Raw genomic sequence first — 22,899 nt, 5'->3', positions numbered from 1 at the left:
AGTTTTACAGACAAGAGAAAAGATTACGACTAATTGCTATAAGTTTAAAATCAAAGATGGTTCTTTCATCACGCTGCGGAGTCGATGGTTCAGTTTCATGAACCCTTGGACCAAGGAAGTAGAATACATCGTCTCAACCAACACTGTTGTTTTGTAAGTGTGTTTCCTCTGTCAGAGGCTCCCTTGCTGCAGAGATCAATGCTTTGGGCTCCTTACCTGGGCAAGGGGGGTACGGGCGACAGCCGGCATCACATCCTTTACTGCTACCTTGTTCATATCCCATGAAGCCTCAGGATGGGCAGAAGCCAAGATTTCTCTGTTAACGACACGCTTCAGTACGCATAGCATGCAGGCCCCTGGCTTGTGGAATTCCTCCAAGAAACAGCAACATTTCCCTCCCAATAAAGCAGTTAGCTTTTGAATTCTGAAGGCCCTGCACGCAGGACATCCACGGGTACTGCCGTGCGGAGAAGGGGTGACAAACAGGTGCCAGCTCACAGTAGCCTTGGCTGAGGATGGGCGGGTATCCCTGCCACCAGGCCGGTAGCCTGAGCACTGGCGGCTGGAGCGTTGCCTCAAAGGCCTGCTAGGTGAGAAGGGAAGGACCTCTTCCTTGGCGAGGACTGCACCACACCTCTCTTTCCCCGCGGTGTCCAAAGCCCCGCCTGTGGCCAGAGCTGAGTGAGGGGCTGGGGCGGGGGGCCTTGCAGAGTGGCAAGAGAGGAGGCCTTGTAGCTATGGCGGCGGGCTGCCACAGTCACCATCTCTGCTGGACCGTGTCCCACACAAACTAGGAAGGCCCAGGCAGGCAGTGAGGCCAAAGGCCGGGATGATGTCCCTTGTGTTCTCAGACAGCGAGGAGACCTGCTGAGCCACTCAGACCCTTCGTTTTCTGGCCCGTCCAGGTCCACAGTGGACCCTGGACACCTTGGCCGAGGTGCGAGCTGCACGGTTGTGAGCAGGCCTGACTCATGTTTCCTTCTTGCTGGGATGTTCACAGAGCCAACGTCCTGGAAGGCGGGGACCCAACCTTCCCGCAGCTCACAGCGTCCCCCCACAGCATGGACAGCATGCTGCGCTCTGGAGAAGGTAACTATGTCCCGCAGGGGCATCGGGGCTTGCCCATGAGTAGCTGCTTGTGGCCAGCATACCATCCCCCCAAGCATTTGGTGTCCCCAGCTACCATATTTTATGGAACGAGGGAGGCCTCAAGGGGATGAGCGCTAACGACGTGGTCATCTCATCTTCTCTGCTGAGCCTGGAAAACCCGGAGCTTATTTTGCCTTTCTTGAGGCTGCCTGCACCCTGGAAGCCCTTGAAACAGCAAAGTCCTTGCTCCTCTTGCGCTTTTCCTCTGCGTTGCGTGAAGTGCTTTTTGTTGACTGTGACTGGCTCCTGGGGTGGGAGGAGGGTGGTGTCAGCACTGGGGTATGTGCCACACCCAGTGGGGCTCCTTGCCTGGCTTGGCTCCAGCCCCTGGGTTCTGCGCTTGACTTGTCCTTCCACGGGACCACCTCTGCTTGCTTGGCTGTCTTCATTCCCTACCTCTCCATCAGTGACTCCTACATCCGGTCTGTCTCTCCAACTGCCTCCTGGACAGAGCCACCAGGAGTCTCAAAGGCACCTGAAATTCGGCATCTCCAAACCGATTCTCTGCACTCCCTCATCTGGTTGGTTAAGCCAGAAACCTTGACAACTCCTTCTCGCCCATTGTATCTGAACACGAAATCCTGTCCCTTCTACTTGGGGACTTAGACTTCCATCGCCCTCCCATCTGTCATCTGGATTATTGCAGATAACTTTCTAACCCTAGTCTCACTACCCGCCCGCCACCAATCCCCTTCTTCCACTATAGATCATTCTCCATGCGGTGGACTTTCCAATAACCCAATCTGAGTGCCCTTTCTGTGTCAAGTCCCTTGGCACTCCTTATCGTCCGTGGATACTGTCCAAAAGCTACATGGCATCCCAGGCCTTTTCTGATCTGATTGGTACCTGTCTTCAGTCTCATCTATCACTCCTTTATCATCTTCATGATGAGTTTCTTGGAGTCCTCTCCCCAGTTTTGTCCTGCCTCGGTGGTCTTACATAGATCAGTTGCTGTGCGTGGAATGCCTTCCCCTCCTTACCTCTCTGCCAAGCTAATTTATACTCCTCTCTCAAGACTCAGCTCAGAGTTCAACTTTTCCAGGAAGCTGCACTTGGCCCTGGATGAGTGGGGTGCCTTGTGCTTCCCTGCCAAACTTACCACACCTTGTTTCAGCCATTGTTCTTGTCTGTCTCCCTGTTAGACAGTGAGCTCCTTGAGGGCAGAGATGCTGACTTGTGAGGCTGGCCGGCAGTACAGTGGTGGTCAGGAAACAGATGTTGAGTGCCTGAGGGGAATTAAATGCTTTGCCTTGGCTTCTGATCCTGGAAGCCAACTTGAGCTCTCTGCTGGAATGCCTTTTCCTGACAAGCTATGGCCCTGCTGTCCTCTAGGGCATAACCCTAAGGTTGAACTTCAAGTGGATCACGAGATGAACTGGTTTTAACTGATAATAGCATTTCTTCCTCGGTTCCCCTTTCCCACTCTCAGATTCCTTTGTTGTAGGTGGCCCAAAGAGGACCCACCCCACTGTTCCAGGGATTCCAGGGGGAACCAGGGCTGGGGCAGGCAAAATAGGTCGAATGATTGCTGAAGAAATCATGGAGATCCACAGGCAAGTAATATCTTCTAGTCGCTCCCTTAAACCAGTGGTTCTCAATCCAGGGCCTTTTGCCTCCCCCTCAAGGGATGTTTTGTAATGTCTGGAGACACTTTTGGTTGCCATAACTGGGTAGGATGTTGCTGCTAAACATGCAATGGATAGACACCAGGGATGCAGCTTGCTCAACATCCTGCAGGACATGGGACTGCCTCCCCCCCAATCTCCCCTGACTCCCAACGAAGAATTTTCCAGTCCAAAATGTCAGTGGTGTCGAGAATGAAAAACCTTGCCTTAAAGAAGCAAAACCCAAACAGGCCAGAGTTAAAGGAAATTTTCTTACTACTAAGGAGCTAACAAGGACAGATGAACATGGACATTACAGGACTACAGGAGAGCGATGACAGCCGGTGACCTGGGCCTTAAGACATTCGCTGCTTCTAGTCAAAAAGCTGCCTGGCTTTAGTAATAGAGACCAAGCATTTCAGTTAGTAATAGAAGCTCTCTTGAGAGGGCTTCTATTCCATATGAAAGACAGCAGAAGCAATTTACCTGGGTTTGAGTTCTGGGCCTCTACTTAGCTGTGCTTAAGAGATTCACTTAACTTTTTGGTGTCTGTTGAGCTAAACCATAAAAGGGGGCAATAACTCTATCTCTCAAGGATTGCCCTAGGAGTGTGAGACATCTCTGGGAAGTTCCTACAACAGAAACTGACAATAGTGTGTGCTCAAACACTGTTAATTACATCTAAGTCTTTAACAGTAGTGATTGAGAGGGAAGCAGTTATAAATTCATCTGAATTTGGGGAATCGAAAGGGTAGTAACCAGGTCCTTAGGAATGCACACTTAATGGAACATAGGAGAAGGGAAAAATTATTCCCTCCTGCCATGGATTTTCTCTCAGGAGAACTGAAAGCTGGTCTTGCTTTCTCATTAGCCATAGAGGAGGCTCTTATCCCAGTGGGTAGAATAGTTCTGTTCCAACCCTCTGTGAATGACGGGTATGGCCCCTTGAGTCTACTTCAAGATGTGGGGCAGTGTGCAGTGATCATCAGAATCTTACCAACCACTGATAATGATGCTTGAAACCACCCAAGAACAGTAGAAAACAGTCCTTGACGTCAAGGATCTTACAATCTTTGAGAAGTCTGTTTTCTTTATGATCACACAAAAAAGGGAGAGTGCATGAGCTGAAGCAGGGAAGGGAGATTGCTAAGAATCCTAATAAATAATGCTAAGAAGTTTAGACAGGGGGAAAAATTGTAAGAGCCCATTCATTGTAGGAGGCTGAGCAGATGTCCAAAGTGTTGTGCTAATAAGCATTATGGAAAGTTAGACTGGAATAGGAAGAGACGAAGGTGAGCATTAGTAAGTTTGGTAAGCTTACTAAGTTTTTAGTAAGCAATTAGTACCCATCTGTGTGTTCTAAGAGTGCATGGTATATAGCTGTAACCTACCTTTGAGGAGCTTATGATCCAGGAGAGAGAAAGCTTATTCACTCCCAACTCTACAGAACGGGGCAATACAGGCCAATGGCCAGAAGGCTACTAGGCAGTGGAGGGAGGGGTACTTGGGTAACCCGCAAGTTGCATTCATCCACGTAGAAGCTAAAGGCCTGGTGGGCACACAGCTGCCACCATACTCGAGCTTCACCGCTAGGCCATGGCTTCCTTTCCTGAGGTCCTTGAGCCTGGCGAGCATATATGTGGATTTACAGTTCTAAGACTTTCTCTCTGTTAATCTACTATACTGAGAAACATACTAGCTGAGAGGACTCGGACCCCTTTTTCATCACCTGTCGCTTTAGAAGGCGGTGGGGACAGCTGCTGCTGCTACTACCGCTACTGCAAGGCTACTTTCTAGGTGTGGCTGAACCACCCTGGCACATTCCATTTCCTTAGAACATTGACTAGATAAAAAGTGTTTGTAGGGAAGAGGATAAGTCACTTGCTGTGGGTTCTAGTTCATGGTATGCAAAAAGCTACAGGGAGAACTTCTAAGGCCCCCTCCAACTCTGAGATCTGGATACTGTAAGAAATGAAACTGGCCACTCACCTGAAACTCAACCACCTGAAATGCAAACCCTAATCCGAGGGCTTTGTCAGGGAGATGCTAGGCTCCAGGGTCTGCATTCTAGATCAGGGCCTGTGGGATAAATGCAGCTTCTCGCCTGTTTTTGTATATATCATGTTTTACATGTTTGCTTCTTTGCGAGAGGGAGCTTGTGGGTGCGCCCACAAGTGGGGGAGGAGCAGAGAGAGAATGAGAGAGAGAATCCCAAGCAGGCTGCACACTGTCGGCACGTGGGGCTCCAGCTCACAACCATGAGATCATGACCTGAGTCGGAATCAAGAGCCAGACGCTTAACCGACTGAGCCACCCAGGCGCCCTAAATATAATTTTATTGGAACACAGCTACACTCACTCATTTCCATATGGTCTATGGTTGCTTTCAAGTTACAATGGCAGAAGTGGGTAATTGTGACCAAGACCATATGTCCTACAGAGCCTAGAATAGTTAGTTTGATCCTTTATAGGAAAAGTTTGCCAATCCCTATTCTGGGTCTTCATCCTTCTCCTTACCCCCACCCCTCACACACCACTGAAGAAAACGAAAGGCAAAATAACTAACTCCTCTTTTCTCTGACAGAATAAGAGGGTCATCGCCTTCCAGTTGTGGCTCCAGCCCATTAAATATCACAAGTACACCTCCCCCTGATGCCTCTTCTCCAGGAGGCAAAAAGGTAAGGCTGATGACTCTCAGACTAAGGCCCTTCTTAATCCGGAGAGCCTCTTGCCCAAGTTGAAATACTGGGGGTGGGAGTAAATAATTAGGGATGGTTGCTGAAACAACGTGGATGCTCTTTTCCTTTTAAGTAAATGCATCTGTATGAGTTGAGGTAGAATGCATACCGGTGGAGTTAGGGAGGCTTGCTGACATCCTTAGAGGATTTATTTCATGTGAATGCAGGAAGGCAGAAAGGATGTTCTAAGGAATGGGGAGGACACCACACTGAGGGAGTATTTCAAGAGCTCCCATGAAGCATTAGTGAGTGCCTTGCACCGAAAACTATCTAGTTCTTTACCAAGAACTGTCAAGGGAGAAAAATATCCTCAGTGTCCAGTGCAGGCACTGGAAATAGGAATACTACCAGAAGCAACTTTGGTGCTATGGAAGCCAAACCATGCCTTTGCAGCTGCAGAATACCTGGGGGATCTGCTACCTAGGTTTCCTGTGATGTGACAGCACAAGAATTTTACGTCACCAGCCCTCATGAAGAGTTGGCTAGAAGACTGCACTATAAATAGGCTTAGAAACCACTCTTTTGTTTCCATCTTTGCCAGATAATTTACAAGTGTAGGGGCCATCTTAATTGTAAATCATACATGCATTTATAGTGCCTGATGTCAACATAGGTTAGGATAATCCAAGGGCCAGCATCTTTGGACATAGATCATCCTTCTCCTACCTCCCAAAACATACAGAGAGAAAGAATATTAGTAATTTACACAGACAGGACTCCTAGAACACAAATTGTATCAAGCGCAGGACATGGGTTTTCAAAACTGCATTCCTCAGAGGCTCAGGTTACCAGGAGCTGTGGTGCTGGCAGGTGGGATGGGGCAAGGGCAGTTGGGGGAATGGAGAGGGTAAGGGTAAGGTCGGGACTCTTGCTTCTACCAGGGCAGCTTTATTTTATATATGAATCTTCTGTAAAAATTTCTATTTGAAAATAAGTTTCCAAACCCGATAAAGGTTTGAAAGGCAATTAATGGGTAAGAGTGGTCAGTGAAAGACCCGAGCTTGAAGCCTGGCTTTGCCATGTGCTAGCTATGTGCCCTTGTATAATTATTTAGCCCTAGTTCTTGTTTTTTATTTTGTTTTATAACGAGGCTACTATAGGTTAGGACAGCCAGCATCTTGGCACATTAAGCCCTGTTATAAGGTAATATATGTGAAAATTCCTGGCCTTTGTTAGACGCAGAAAATAGCACCAGTGGATGAAGCCTAGGCTTGGCACATCCTCAATCCCTGCTTGCAGGTTTTGCTCTTAGGTCTGTTCTAGCCCAAGATCCTCCATCCATATTGGGTCCAACATCTCCTTAGGGTGGTCTCCCCTTCTCTGCTTCTCACTTCAACTTTTAGACCTTTGACTTCCTGGTATTACCAAGAATCCCGCTACTCTGTTTTGAAAGGTTATCACTCCAGTAGAGTGCTTAAATATTACTCAGGGAACTTACACATTTTCTCCTCTTAGTCTAACAACTTTATAGGTGACAAAATCTAAGTTCCCAAATATTAAATGCTGGGCTTATCATTTAACAAGTATAGGCCAAAACTTAAATTCAGGTCTCGACTGTTGATTCTTTTCACACCAACAACTGCAGAGATCCAGAAGTGTACTCTACATCACAATGCCCCAAGTATTTTTGACGCATTTACGGAAATTTTTTTTTGGGGGGGGGGGGCGGGGGGGGCTTATAAAAATGGGAAGAAATTCTGAATAGGAGTCCTCAGCAACAGGACTTATAAGAGCAGCTTAAACAAGATGGAGTTAGAAATGACAGCAGCATTGTGCCAAAGCCATGAGAGTAAAGGTGGCCCCAGGCTTCCAGCCCTTCCCAGTCACTTTCAAATTGGGCAGGTCCAAAAATGAGCCATTCAGTTTGACAACTAGTTCATTCAGAGTCAAGCTTAAAAAGTGAGGCTTTAAGTCAACCTCCTCGGTCCAGGGAGAGTCTGGACATCCAGAGGCATAAGGTAGGTTCAGATAAAGTGGCAGCTCCCCTAAATATCATCTGCAGTCTTTTTTTTTTTTTGGAGGGCAGGGGAGAGGTGTTGAGGGGGGAAGGACCTTTTCAGGGGTCTCCCAAGGCCAAAACTATTTTCATAATGTAAAACTTTTTTTTCTCCCACTGTTAATACAGGAACTGACAGTGCAAAAGAGTGTCGGGTAAAACTGCTGGTGCTTTTGCAAAAATCACGGCAGTGGCACCAAACTGTACTAGTAGTCACTGTAGTCTTCAGCATCAACTCACAAAAAAATAAATTTGCAAGCCAGTTTTAGAATGTCCTTAATAAGCAGTAAAAATACTGCATAAAATCCTTGAGTCAATGTTTTCATACTGATACAACTGGGAAATGTGCATGAACTATGTACTGCCCTGGTTGCCTCAAAGGAAAGCACTTGCATGACCAAGTCATGAGCTAAACAAATTGCTTTTGTCATAGCATAGACCATTTTCACTACTGCAAACTGCGGTTATTCAGACTTGAGTATTTAGAGACATTTTCTTGAAAATGTACATGAGTGCAAGGAAAACAACTGACAGTGTTTGTTGCCAGTGAGAAAATTTTAGCTTTCAAGCAAAGATTAGAGTTTTTGGAAAACTTGTAACTGCTACTTTGAGCTCACCAGTTTCCCGGAATTTAAAAGGTATTTCTGCCGATAGAGGTGTAATATTAAGGATGGTGATGTTTTGATGTATGGTGAAACGTGTCAATATTTAGATCTGCCTGACTCAGCCAGTATCATCAGAATACCAAAGTTATTTGAAAAGACTATTCAAATATACCTCCCTTTTCCACCAAACAACATCTAAACAGGAGAAAATGAGAATCCAGTTAAATCCAGTTAAGCCAGACAATTGATTTAAAAAAAAAAAAAAAAAAAGACATTTCTGAACTTTTGTTTTAAAAAAGGTATTTTTCATTAAAATGCTATTCAGGTTAACATATGATAGGTTTATTAGATTTAAAAATTTTTAGTTGTAACTTCGCATATAGGAAATATTGATAAATACAGCATACATAAACACATGGTCTTTGGAGTTTTCAATTGGTAATGCCACCTACTGGCAAGACTCGCAATCACTGCCTCCTTGGAAATCTAATCAGCTGCTGAGGTTTTAGTCCTTGGCCTTCAAGAATCATGTGAATAGTGTGATCCAAGGTAAACAAATGCTCTAGGGATTTTACTCGGTCTTTAAATTGCCTGTGTGGGCTGAATCATCCAGAGAAAATAATTTGGGGGAGAGGTTTATCTTACTGTGACCATTCCTAATACCTTCCTGCTTGAAATCCTCGAATAGGAAACTGAACATTTCCCCCCCTACCTTTCTCTTTTCAACATGCTTCGTTTTCTTGATGATCTTGAGTCCAATACTGATTAAAACTGTTAATAATACAAAAACTTCACTTTTTGTTCGTAGATTTTAAATGGAGGGACTCCAGACATTCCTTCCAGTGGCCTACTACCAGGGCAGGCTCAGGAAAACCCAGGTTATCCATATTCTGATAGTTCTTCTATTCTTGGTAAGTAGCATTATTACTCGTTTCCACTGTCAGAAGCTTGCACAACATCTGGCATGAAGTCAATTTTAAGAAATGAATAAAACACACTAGTTCTAACCTAGTTTAAAATTTGTTTAAATCTTTACTTCAAAGTTCAGTTTAGTGGTTGAGTTCAGGTGGAGATTCCAGGTTTGTCCCTGGAACTCAAAAGGAGACTCCAGCAGCCTAGAGACAGCCATTTTCCCATGTGGGCCAGAAATCTTCAGTGGGAGAGCTGCTGAAGGTTCAGAGATAAAGCCTGGAAGGATGATCAATAAGCATTTCAGAGGGTATTAAAAGTCATGAAGTGATAGAGTTTGTTTCTCCCATCTCACCCATCTTTTTCTCCATTTGTCTTTCCAGATCGTTTTTTTCCTAAATCCCTACCTTGTCTTTCCTTCTGTATCCCCCTCCTTGTAACTGGTTATGTCAGAATATTAAAATGAGGTCAACTCCAATGCTTTTTATCTTTATTGCATTTTCAGCACTTTGTTGTGTCTCAGAATAACCAACTTTTTAGAAACAAAGTTAAAAAAAAAAAAAAAAAAAAAGCAATGCAGCCCCAACGCAGTCTTTCTCACCATTCTCCCCTTACTGTTATGTACTACTAATATTAAACATGCTTTGGGATTATGACTGACCAGTCTTCCTCTTCTCCCACAGGTGAGAACCCTCACATAGGCATAGACATGATAGAAAACGACCAAGGCTCAAGCAGTCCCAGCAATGATGAAGCAGCAATGGCCGTCATAATGAGTCTCTTGGAAGCAGATGCTGGGCTGGGAGGTCCCGTTGACTTCAGTGACTTGCCATGGCCGCTGTAAACACTACATGTTGCTTTGGCAACAGCTACAGTATCAAAGTGCATTACTGGTGGAGTTTTACAGTCTGTGAAGCTTACTGGATAAGGAGAGAACAGCTTTTATGTACTGTCCTCATAAAAGCCACCTCAGAGCCATTGATACAAGTCAATCTTACTATGTGTAACTTCAGACAAAGTGGAACTAAGCCTGCTCCAGTGTTTTCTCATCATTGATTATTGGGCTAGCTGTGGATAGCTTGCATTAATTGTATATTTTGGATTCTGTTTGTGTTGAATTTTTTAATCATCGTGCACAGAAGCATCATTGGTAGCTTTTATATGCAAATGGTCATTTCAGATGTATGGTGTTTTTACACTACAAAGAAGTCCCCCATGTGGATATTTCTTATACTAATTGTATCATAAAGCCGTTTATTCTTCCTTGTAAGAATCCTTTACTATAAATATGGGTTAAAGTATAATGTATTAGACAGTTAAATATTTTTAATAAATGTTTCCCTTGTTCTATAAATACTGTTTGTGCTACAGGGCTGGATCAACTTTCTACAGTGGGTTTTTAAGGACAAGCCACACCCATAACATTTACAGTGCCTTTCTGGCCTTCATAACAAACGTAGGACTTACAGAATTTCCCTGTGTTAATAGCTTAGCTATACTGTTAAAATAATTCCTCCCCAAAGAGTTGGCAGTTTTATGTGAGTACAATGTTACTGCTTGAACACATATTTCAAATCCTATGAAATTACAGATTCAAGAGTAGGTGTAGCAAATGGGCTTATTTCCTACAACTCCTCTCTGCTCATGGTTGTATAGCTTCACACAGTAAGTAACCCCTGACCCAAGCATTTTTGCTTCCTTCGTGAATTGGGCCACAGAGTATTTTTTTCAAAAGAATTTGCACAGTTTGCTAAGAGGAACAGCACAGTATAACGGACAAAGCACCAAACCAGTGTCAGAAATTGTCTCCAAAACCTAAGGTTCTCCTATAACCTAGTAAAGCCATCACTCTTGATGTTAGGTTTGACTAGAAAATGTTTTTTTTTTTTTTTTTTTTTAGCTCAAACACTGCTTCGGATTTAGTAGGGAATCTAAGTGCTTCATCGCACATCAACCAAACTGGAGGTCCATGAGCTACCACTAAGACAGGAAATCTATGAGACTAAGGGATCTGGTCAAGATGGTTATAAACTTGATGAGAAACATTAAAACAATGGAATTTTATTTTGATGAAAAACTCGAGTTTACAATCATTTAGTAAATGAAGAGCAAACACTTCATTTTCCTATCCCATAACTCTTAAGAAAAAAAAATTAGTAAATAAATATCTGAACAGATAAAGGGTAAGGCAGACTGGATGTTCACACTTCCTGCATGTGACTCACTGTAAAAGGGCAAGAACAGCACTGGAGAGAAGATAGATAGGGGCATTGAATCTCATCCTAATCATTCAAATAAGCCCAATGATAAATACTCATTTTTTTTTGCTCATCACGGGCAGCAAACTATACACATTTTACTGAAGGAATACTTTGATAGAAGCACTTATTTCAGTTATATTGTGCATCACAACTATAAAAATGGCTTGAACAGTTCCATTTAACCACCATTTATAAAGTGCAACTATGTAATATTCTACATTTTACCTGGGGTGTGATGAGTATCAATCTAAGCTGAAAAGACCCCAGCTGCCAATTTTCACCACTTCTGAAAATATCTAGATGTGTGAAAAAGGACAGTCCCCCATACAAAGAACCAACTTCACAAACCTACTGGTAAACAAATACATTTATATAACTGGAACCTCAGGATGCTAGAGTTGTACTCATTTAAAAAACCATTCAGCTACCTTTGGTCTTTAAAAAAGCCTCCACTGCAATATCCTAAACATTGTTATGTGCATCTCACGATGAAGAGCGTGGCCTTGTAGTGCAGAATGAGGAGAGCGCGACGTCACCGTGAAGGGTAGCATGCGATGGTTTCAAGGAACATCAGCATCACAGCATTGGATTCTGTGCATCAGGATCGAGGTCATTGTTGCCAGAAGGAGGGTGCATCGGGAGAATATCCAGCTCGTCTACTTGTGGAGTCGGGTGCATGACTACCAGCTGGTCCTGGGGAATGTCTGCGGCAGCTGCTGCAAGGTTGGTGATAGATTTGCTCTTTACACACTGAAAGTCTACATGCCGACTCTTTCCTTCTTCCTTCTCCCAAGACATTCGAATAAAGGGTCTTTGGACATAGTTGTAAATCACTTCTGGGCGGCCCCCAGGCCTTTTCTTTACTTTTTCTTTGTAGGTAGGATAACCTGGAGGAGAGAAAAATTTTAAAAACTGAGGATACACACACACACACACACACCCCTGTACACTTCTCGCCAAAGCCTACAGAGGGCTTTTCTGCCGTAGTTCCTGAACAATCAGAAATTCAAGAAGGGAAACCAATATTCTATCTCCTTAGTCATCAGTTCAACAGCCAGAAACTGAAACCCTACAGATACAATTCATACAGGTTTCTCCCATCCTCTCCACTCAATACACCAACCACCAGAAAAACATTCATAAAGTAAAAGCATGGAGGGGATAGGTCCCAAATACAATGGCATGTAATGGAGTGCATTTTGGGCTCTACCTGTGTGTCCTTAACATTGCTGAACCTTTCCCTTCACAGGATTATCTTGCCTCAAGGCCTGCAATTTATTGCCACATTAGCCTTCTTATTTCCTTAAACCTAAATCTCCTCTTTATATTGCTTTGGGTTTTTTGTTGTTGATGTTGTTGTTAAAAGATAAAGAGCCATAGAGCTCTCCAGCTTCACTGGTTCTAAGTACACTTCTGCACATAGGTCAGCAAAGACACTTCTAGTTTGGGAAACGTTTCAGTCATTTACCAGGAAGGTAATTTTTCCAAAAACATACACTTCTTAGAAGCTATCGTATGTAAGTCCCCTCCTTCTCTCCTACTAGCAAGAATTGCTAGTTTATACCAGGGACTGGCAAACATTTTCTGTAAAGGGCCGGACAGTAAATATTTCAGGCTCATTTTAGCTTGGATTTCAACTACTCATCTATGCCACTATAAAGTGAAATCAGCCACAGAAATATGTAAACGAATGAGCATGCCTATGTTCCAATAAAAAACTTTATAAAGAACAGACAATGGAAGGAAAAACAACAGGCAATGGGCAAGATTAAGCTCATGGGCCACAGACTATATCAGAATCAGGAAAAACTAGGGAGAACCTGGGTAGCTCAGTCGATTTAAGCATCCAACTCTTGATTTCAGCCCAGGTCATGACCTCATGGTTCAAGAGTTTGAGCCCCAATCGGGGTCCGTGCTGATAGTGCGGGACCTGCTTGTGATTCTCGTCTCCCTCTCTCTCTCTCTCTCTCTCTCTCTCTCTCTCTCTCTCTCTCTCTCTCTCTGCCCTTCCCCTGCTCATGCTCGCTCTCTCTTTAGCTAAATAAATAATTTTTTACATCAGAAAAAAATAGAAAAACCTCACCTCATACACTAGGGTCTCTATAATTATTGCATAAAGGATGTATGTAGGCATCATTGGTAGCTAGTATATTTAGCCATGTATGGAATGTGCACGTATGTGGCTCAGGGGCAAGCAGGGCTAAAAACCTTTTCAAGACCTTCTGCAGGATGTCGTTTCACACTCCCAATCAATTACCATTTGAAGGGCAGCTCTAGAGTTCAGAAAGGTCTCCAGATCTATTCCTTTGTCCTTGATTCCTCTTGGACTATTAGAAAGTCTTTTAAATTCCTATCTCACCGTATTTCAATCTGTCCTCCACACAAAGTCACCACACTGACACAAGTGTAATATTACAGCCTTGCTTAAAAACTACCAATGGTTGGGGCGCCTGGGTGGCTCAGTCAGTTGAGCATCCAACTTTGGCTCAGGTCATGATCTCACGGTTCGTGGGTTCGAGCCCCGCATCAGGCTCTGTGCTGACAGCTTGCTCAGAGCCTGCAGCCTGCTTCGGATTCTGTGTCTCGCTCTCTCTATGCCTCTCCCCCACTCATGCTCTCTCAAAAATAAATAAATGTTAAAAAAAATAACCCTACCAATGGTTTCCTCATGCTTCAAGGGAAAGTCCATAGTCCTTAGCATAGTATGTAAGGCTTTTTTACAACCTACTTGTCATCAGGCTTCAGCTCAAGTATGTCTGCCTTAGGGAGGCCTTCCTCAACCTCCTAATCTACAGTAGCTTCCAGGTGCCTTCTTTCTAGCTTTGAAATCAAACAGCTAAATTCCACTATTTACAAAATGACAGAGAACAACACACACTGGTGAAGCAAATGTGTGAGCAATTCCACTGTTTTTAAGCCCAGAGTCTCCTCCCCTTCCTGCAAACACCCTAGTTTTGGTTGTTCTTTCCCTATGTCTCAGCAGCCCATTACTGTCATCTCCAACAGCTCAACTGGTCACTGATCAACACCACTATCAGCATCACAAATATACTGAGAGAGTACTATGTGCAAGGCCCTGTTTTAAGTGGTTTTCCTGTATTGGTTCACTCTATCCTCATAATAGCCCTATAAAGTACTTATTAATGCTCCCATTTTAGATGAAGAAGCTGAGGCAAAGAGAAGTTAAGCACCCTGGCCAAGGTCATACAACTATTAAGTCATAGGATTTAAACACACAAGCAGTGTGGCTCTAGAACCTTTAATCTTTACACTTTGCCATATTATGCCAAGGGAAATACTTTGTTCTTAGTAAGGGCACTTAAAAGTATCTGACATGACATCTGGAAAAATCTATTTAAATCACAAAGTAAAAGCATCTAAAAATGTACACATTTAAGAAGATGAAATAAGTTTGAAATTTGTATTTAATGTGAAAATAAGTTAACTATTATTATACCTTAAGAACCAGTAAGTTACTAATATGCCTTTACATCCATTTTCAGAAAGTGGTTTTTAGTTCTGTTCGGCTTTGAGGAGCTCCAATGATCACGACTGGGCAAAGAGCTCTGCCAATCTTATGGGAACATGTACATGTGTGCCCAAACATACTATGTGGGCTCAGTCAAAAATCATCAAGGTGACCTATGGCAGGAAAGATAAATTCATCTCTCTATATTGTTAGGGGATCTTACGGAATAAATAATTTCTAATGGCTTTCTATCTTCTCAGATAAAGGAAGCTAACATTTGTTATTTATAGGTCTACTGCATGAGCATTCATCTAGTAATCACTTGAGTGCTTCTCAAAGTATGTATTTCTCAAACTATACTCCAAATTGGATTCAATTTTTAGCCTTTTTTTTTTTTTAAGAAAATTAATAGAAAATAATGAAAATGTCTTACCTTCTATTCCCAATCTAATCTTCTTAAGACCTCTTTCCTTCAAAACTGATTTGGCCACATCTCTGTTTTCAATGTACTTGAAAAATCTATATAATTTTGTGCTATAAATAACTGGAAACAAAAAAAAAACCAAAAATATTTTCTTAATAAAAATCAAAGTACTTGGAGATGAACTTAAAATTATCTCCATCTTCAAAGGGGCCTGACAACCCTATAAGCCCAAATCATGGATGCAGTGATGCGGAAGGGTGACTAGCCAACATAACAGGACAATTCAGTACAGTTAATGAATAAGCAAATGTCTACTTAAGTTGAAACCAGAAAAGCTTTAATAACCAATCAGGTAACCCAATCCATAGGAAGAATCTCCTTCTGAAAGATTTATCATATACAAACTTACTAGAATGGGATCTGCCCCAATTTCTTCAAATAAGAGAACTAAAAGATAGCAATATCACATCATTATCAAGCAGCCCAACTCAAGGACTTTGCTGTAATGCCTATAAGGCCTTGTCTGGAAGGGGAAAACTGCCTCGTCATAAACTATAAAATGGATACATCTTATATTTCACGGATTGAGCAACTATTAATAATTCCCCAAAAAGGCAAAGACCCTCCCCACAAACTGTTTCCAATTCAGGCGAACAGCCCCATTTACTACTGATGTTAAAAAATGGCAGATTCGAGCATGTTCTGCCTAGGTTAGTCTGTTTAGAGCAAACTGGCTTTGCAAAGGACAGACATTCCACTGACAACATGTTGAGTCTTCCAAATGTGCTGGGAACTTCAGGGAGTTAGAGTGATGGACCTTCCTCGCCTTCTCTCTTTCAGGTGGAGTTATCTCCCTTAAAAGGTGAACTGCAAAGGTTTTTTCAAAAAAAGAAAAACACACTCACAAACCAAACATGCTGGTTTAAGAGCCAATAAAAGGAAAATATGTATATAGATGCTACTCATGGGGTAAATTTGTGATTTACATCCTTAAGATTACTGGTATTTTAAAACAAAAATTTGCTGACATCTCAGAATGAATGGTGTATGTCACATTTAGGAAAATCACGCTGAAGAGGCTGTGTTTCCTCAAATCAATCTTCTTTAGTTGGGAACATCTTAGCACAAAATGAAATATATTTAAGCAAATTAAGTAAAAATGTTTTCAGTCCTCTTTAAGCCTCCAAGCTGAAGATGAAAAACATGAAAACAAACCAAAGAACACGGACATGGAAAGTTCAACAACTCAGAGGGAAAAGCCAGGTCAACCATAGTTCTTCTATCACTATCATGTCATTTCTATGTTCTATAGCTGGCTCTATACTTTCTAGTATATCTCTTTTAATCTTTGTTAGCCTTTCATTTTTCCTGTGTTTTGCTCAACTTGTTATTCCACGTATTATTACAGAAAACTGTCAGAAAACAAGCTAGGAATGAGGAAACACAACAGAAATGGCTGTTACTCCAACTGTCCAGAGAAGAATCACAACACTAAGTGTATCATGCAAAGGGAGCATCTCAATGTAAACTCTGAAAAGAGCTTCTATTAACTTATGTTAAAATAATCTTTTCAATATCTTCAAAAAGAATACCACTTGGGGACTGTTTTGTTTTTAGACAAGGATAAGTAAAACGAAAAAATCAGAGACTAAGGCATTCTGTAAGTTTCTATATTCCTGTATTTTTCACTTAAACCCTAATCTTTACCAAGTCAACATAGACTGGAGTACAGAACAAGGTGCTGGGTTCTTTTATCTAGTTCCTCAAATCATTCTTTTAGCTCTATCTTCTCTAACCTATAAAACTGCTCAAAAATATTATACTGGGTTCATCAAGAAAAGTAATATAAATTTTCTAACAAAAAAATCAAAAGGCTCGTATCAGGGAAAGTTTAAAAGTCTATTAAGGAAAAAGTCATTGTTAATGCTCAAGATAATAAGCTGTTTTGGTCAGAAATACCTAACTATAGTTCCACAAAGCTTTCTGAAGGATCATTATATCCTCCAGAACACATATATGATACTAAAAAGGGAATATCTTAGAACTTAAAATCACCCTAGGAATCAATGAGTTGAAGCTTCTCATTTTATATATGAATAAAAATTAATCTAAAAAAAATCAGCTGATTTTTTATAATCTACTAACTCCAAGATCTACTTCTGTAGAAGGCTTCTTTCTAAATGCAAAGAAAAAAAAATCCATCAAGATCCAGATACTCAATAAAGAGCAAACCATTTCTGTGCATGACAGGCATTTTGTAAAGGGCCACAGAGTAAATACTTTGGGCTTTGCGAGCCATGCGGTCTCTGTTGCAACTACTCAACTCTGCCACTGTAGCACAAAAGCAGCAAAAGACAATACATAAAACTATTCATAAAAACAGGCAATAGGCTGGATTTTGGCCCACAGCCCATGGTTTGATGACCTGGTGTAGGTTAAGAATTCAATGTACTTTCTTTATAAAAACTGTCCTTTGATCAGTATTTTAAGATACAGAGAGAATCTATGATGACTCAAGAGAGAGAAAACATGCCACAACACTTACTTTGTGAATACTCTTCTCCCATCTGTGGTGGATACTCTTCATCCCAATCAACCACATCATCATCTGTAAGCACTACTATGTGGCATTCTCGCTCCCCACTCTGGGCACTAGCTACCATGAGAGGCAGGATCATTTCTTCCAGATAAAATTCAAACTGTCTACGAGCACCATCATTTGATAACTCATGCATTAGGGCACCTGAAACGAAACCCACAAAAATACCTTGATTTTTTTGATGACTGACGAGTAAAAGAAGAGCAGAAGGAATACACACACACAACATCCAACCCTACAGACAAAATAATAGTGGTTATTATTTTGTCAAAACTTTTCCTAGGGGCCCTCTGGGTGGCTCATTTGGTTAAGTATCCGACTTCAGCTCAGGTCAGGATCTCACAGTTTGTGGGTTTAAAGCCCTGCACCGGGCTCTGTGCTGATAGCTCAGGGACTGCAGCCTGCTTTGGATTCAGTGTGTCCCTCTCTCTCTGCCCCTCCCCTGCTTGTGCTCTGTCTCTCTCTCGCTCTTAAAAATAAACAAACATTAAAAAAAAACTTGGGGGGCGCTTGAGTGGCTCAGTCGGTTAAGCGTCCAACTTGGGCTCAGGTTATGATCTCACAGTTCGTGAGTTTGAGCTCCACATTGGGCTCTGTGCTGACAGCTTCGGATTCTGTGTCCCCCCTCTCTCTCTCTCTGCCCCTCCCCTAGTCACACTCTGTCTTTCTCTCAAAAATAAATATTAAAAAAAAAAAAATCCTAGGAAGAGATGTTATGGAACTAACTGTAGGATCTTACAGCAAGAAGGGCCAATTAAAAGTATCTAACACAAGCTCCATTTTATTTTTTTTATTTTTTTATTTTTTTAAATTTTTTTTTTTAACGTTTATTTATTTTTGAGACAGAGAGAGGGAGAGCATGAACGGGGAGGGTCGGAGAGAGGGAGACACAGAATCTGAAACAGGCTCCGGGCTTTGAGCTGTCAGCACAGAGCCCGACGCGGGGCTCGAACTCACGGACCGCGAGATCATGACCTGAGCCGAAGTCGGCCGCTTAACCGACTGAGCCACCCAGGCGCCCCACAAGCTCCATTTTATACTTCATAAGTGATCTGCCCAAGGTTATAAAACTAATTTGCAAAATTAGAATTAAATCCCCAACCCCTCCCTAGCCCAGGGTAGTTTTTACTATATCATGTTGTCTTCTATCGATATACGCAATTGTATCTTAGGGTATATCTTAAGGATCTTTTCAGATTGTCCATATGAACTAAAATAGCTCCCACATTCCATCTCCCATGTTTTCTTTCTCAGAAAATTATTCACAAACATTAATATTTCAGTGTAGGCAAAGAAGTGAATTGATTTTGGGATAAGGAAAGCAAAAGGCTAAGTACAGACGTAACGAATAACTTCAATTTCCCAAATACACAGCCACAAACTCACCTGCATTGACCTAATCTTTTTTGTTTTTCTATGTCGATGGCAATGTCCTATCTCCTATTTAAGGCACTACTAATTCAGAACTACTGAGAGGCTTAGAGAAGGAATTAGAACTCAATCTAATCTATAGTCTCCAGAGGGAGGGCTTTTTCCCCCCAAACCATGTTGCTAATTATGTAATAGTTATTAATAATATATAATGATATAACAAACGACTAAATAAAATGTTACTATTTAGCCATGCCTCTCTCTAGGCTGGCTACTTCCCATTATGATTTTTTTTTTTGATTTCCCTCTATAACCAAACTGCAAGGTATATAGGAAGGCTACTTCCCATTATCATTTCTTTTTAATTCCCTTTATCGTCAAACTCCTAGATATATCAACACATTGATTTTCCTTTAACTTTTGAACCAATTCCAATCTGGCTTCTACACTCAGTACTCCTCAAAACTGCTCTCAATATAGATTCCAAATGACCTGTAGATTGGTAAAAATAATGAACATCTTTAGATCATGTTTTTATTTGAATTCTCGGTTGAATCTCTTATGAGGACCATCACCCTCTTCTTCTTAAAACACTCTCTTTCCTAAGACTCTCCAAAGCCACTATCCCTGTTTTTCTTTCTCCTCTGGATGTTCTTCAATCATCTTTACCAGCTCTTTCTCCTCTAGCTGTTCATTAAATACTGATGTTTCTCAGGACAACTGTCTTTTCTTCTCCTACCTTATGCTGATAATTCCCAAATTTATTCTACTAATTCTCATCTTCTATATTCTAGATGCATTATATTCAACTGCTTTCTGAAAATCTTTACTGGGATGCCACCTCACAAGTACCTCAAACTCAATATATTCAAAAGCGAATTTAATCATATCTGCTTCTCCCTGCACTGTTTTCTAAAACTGGCCACATCATCCCATTCATTTCTCAGAATCATCTCAGAAGAGTGCCGGGCATATAATAGGTACTTAAATATTTGCAGAATAAATAAGTGAATCCCTGATTCCTCTTTCATATCCTAACTCAATTATTCCCCAAGGCTTATCAAGTCTACCTCTTAAATACACCTTGAATGGTGTCATTTCCTTCTCTGGAATACACTAACTAAAGATAACTGCAACATCTCTTATGCCTCATGCTTTTTTGCAGTGGGACCTTGACATCTCTTCCCAGGAGGTGGAGTCTAACCCTCCCCTTTAATGTAGGCTGGTTATACTGACTTGCTTTAACCAGGGGAGCATTGCAGAGGTGACAGTGTAGGATTTGTGGTTTTGCTTCGGTCTTGGGGAATGCTCACTTTCCAAATGCTTCCCAACCTAACCTAGTGTGCAGGTTTGGAGAAGTCCAAGATGCATGAAGAGGCCACGTGTAGGTACCCTGTTTGACAGTCCTAGCTGAACTCAGTCTTTGAGTCATCCGAGTGCAGGCAGCAGACATGTGAGTGAAGAAGCTTGCAGCCTTCTACGTCACCTCAGCCCTTCAATTATTCATAAGATGAGGACTCAGACATCGTGAAGCAGACAAAAGCCACCTCTACTTGGTCTGAGTTCTTGACCCACAGAATAAAAATGATTGTACTTTATGCTATGTCTGGAATGGTCTGTTGCAGAACAATAATTAACCCGAACACACTCCATCCCCAGTGCCCACCCCCAAGTCCAAGTCATCCTTAACTCACCAAACTACTATAAAACCTAATCACATTCCCCCAACGTTTGCTTCGGGCCCTGTGTAATTCATCTTCCTCTCAGCAGCCAAATTATGCATCTCCTCTAGCTTGAATCTGTCACGGCTTATACTATCCTTAGAATAAAAGTCCCAGATCCTCAACTTGGTTCATAAAGGTCTGTTACATGAAAAAGGAGATCACACATCAATGTGTACCGTCCTTTAAAAAAATATTTTCTTTAAACACTACATATAGCCCACGTACGTCTTACATATGTATATATACATCATATATATATATATATATATATATATCCCCTACATATAAATTTAGTCTAGCCCGTATTTCTCTCCTGAACTGTAAACATGTATACCCAATGCCCCACTAAGCATTTCCACTTGGATGTCTAGTAAGGGTTTCAAATTTAACATGTCCCAAATCAAGCTTCTAAATTTCTGCTCCCTATGACGTCTCCCCCATCTCACTTAATGGCAACTCCACATTTCAAGTTAAAGTTCTCTTCTGGGGCGCCTGGGTGGCTCAGTTGGTTAAGCGTCTGGCTCTTGACTTTGACTCCGGTCATGATCTCACAGTTCGTGAATTCAAGCCCCACATCAGGCTCTGTGCTGGCAGTATGGAGCCTCCTTGGGATTCTCTCTCTCTCCTTTCCCCCCCACTCTCTCTCTGCCCCTCCCCTGCTCACATGCTCTGTCTCTCTCTCAAAAAAAGAAAAAAAAGTCCTCTTCTCTCTTCCCCACCCCATATTCCGTTAGCTAGCAAATCCCACAACTCTACCATCTAACATGTCCAGAATTAGATCACCTCCCACTGCTTCCACCCTGATTTAAGCCACCACTCTTACTTGAATTATGGCAACAGCGTCCTAATTATCTCTTTGCTTTTACCTTATTTCTCCTTGCAGTCCATTTCCAACACACCAGCAAAGAGTAATCCTTTTAAGCCACAGTCAGATCAGGACTACAGCACCACACAACTCTACATGAAATTCTGTGTGACCAGTGCCCCGTGAAATGGTACAACACGGCAACCTCACAGATCATATCACTCCTCTGTTCAAAACCCTCCAATGGCTTCCCATCTCACTCAGAATAAAAGCCAAAAGATAAAGGCCCTACATGACCTAGGTCCCCGCCTAACCTAATCTCCTACTACGAACACTCTAACTTCCTTTACTCCAACTCTTTGCTGCTCTCAAATATGCCAGGCAAGCTGCCTCAACGGTTGCACTCATTGTTAACCTCTGCCTGAAATTAAATTTTCCTTTCCAAGTAAGGCTTCTCTGGCTATTCTATGTCCCTTCCTTACTTCTTCCCCCTCCTCAGCACCTATCACTAACATACCATATGTTACTTGTTTACCTGGTTTATTGTGTATCTTTCCCCAAAAAGTATTAAGTTCCATTAGAACAGGAAGTTTTGCCTGGTCTGTTCATGCTGTATCCCCAGAACTCAGAAGAGAATGGTACAGAATGAACAGTCATCAGATAGTTGTCCAGTTAATAAATTTTGTTTTCTCCCTACTCCTCTGGCCTTATTTCTCACCTCTCACACTCCATCCCTCCACTCTCACCACACTTCCCTTCTTTCAGTTCGTTAGGTGTGTCATATTCCTTCCAACCTGACAGCCCCTGCAAACACCTTTTCTGCTGCCTGCAACAGTCAGCATCTTATCCTCTTCACCACCCCTTTAGGTGTTAGCTTTAATGTCAAGGAGATGATCTGCCATAGTCCCTTTACCACACACTTCTCATAGCATCTCATTTCTTCACTGCATTTTTCACAGCTTTTTATTACTTGTCGAATGCCTGTCTTCCCCGCTAGACTGTAAATGCCATAAAGGCAGGGACAATGTCTTATCCATCACTTCATATTTATATTTATACTCATTCATATTTATTCTCACTCATACTACATGCATGGAACTCCTAGAAAGCTTGATTAAGAAGGGAGGGGATTATAAGTTAAGCAGTAAACTAGAAACGCATAGCTGATACTTAAGAATTAAAGAATTGGAGGGGCGCCTGGGTGGCTTGGTCGGTTAAGCGTCCGACTTCGGCTCAGGTCATGAT

The 22,899-nt window shown here is 42.1% G+C and overlaps 2 protein-coding genes across 20 annotated transcripts in view; one reads left to right on the top strand and one right to left on the bottom strand.

Moving 5' to 3' along the window:
- BMAL1 (basic helix-loop-helix ARNT like 1) overlaps positions 1 to 10,355 on the top strand; it is a 100,248-nt gene extending 89,893 nt beyond the window's left edge. For 9 of the 14 annotated variants that reach the window (XM_086677927.1, XM_086677928.1, XM_086677923.1 and 6 more), the window contains 6 exons: positions 3 to 153; positions 1,001 to 1,089; positions 2,579 to 2,702; positions 5,338 to 5,431; positions 8,901 to 9,003; positions 9,685 to 10,355. In XM_086677927.1, the coding sequence (XP_086534053.1) occupies positions 3 to 153; positions 1,001 to 1,089; positions 2,579 to 2,702; positions 5,338 to 5,431; positions 8,901 to 9,003; positions 9,685 to 9,845 (722 nt within the window). In that variant the 3' untranslated portion in view covers positions 9,846 to 10,355. Of the gene's footprint in view, positions 1 to 2; positions 154 to 1,000; positions 1,090 to 1,556; positions 1,671 to 2,578; positions 2,703 to 5,337; positions 5,432 to 8,900; positions 9,004 to 9,684 lie in introns of all 14 variants that reach the window. The other 5 variants (XM_086677930.1, XM_086677929.1, XM_086677935.1 and 2 more) reach the window with 2 other exon arrangements.
- A 691-nt stretch (positions 10,356 to 11,046) lies between these two features.
- The window catches only part of BTBD10 (BTB domain containing 10), an 85,091-nt gene continuing 73,238 nt past the window's right edge, over positions 11,047 to 22,899 (bottom strand). For 5 of the 6 annotated variants that reach the window (XM_086677939.1, XM_086677937.1, XM_025928082.2 and 2 more), the window contains 3 exons: positions 17,701 to 17,898; positions 15,165 to 15,275; positions 11,047 to 12,149 (listed from right to left, as the gene is read on the bottom strand). In XM_086677939.1, the coding sequence (XP_086534065.1) occupies positions 11,839 to 12,149; positions 15,165 to 15,275; positions 17,701 to 17,898 (620 nt within the window). In that variant the 3' untranslated portion in view covers positions 11,047 to 11,838. Of the gene's footprint in view, positions 12,150 to 15,164; positions 15,276 to 15,917; positions 16,023 to 17,700; positions 17,899 to 22,899 lie in introns of all 6 variants that reach the window. The other variant, XM_086677940.1, reaches the window with a different exon arrangement.

Source organism: Puma concolor, chromosome D1 (genome assembly GCF_028749965.1).
Source record: "Puma concolor isolate L17-30 chromosome D1, mPumCon1.1.hap2, whole genome shotgun sequence".
NCBI classification, from domain to species: Eukaryota; Metazoa; Chordata; class Mammalia; order Carnivora; family Felidae; genus Puma; species Puma concolor.
Note: the sequence above shows the minus strand (reverse complement) of the source record. Positions and strands in the feature narration are given on the sequence as shown.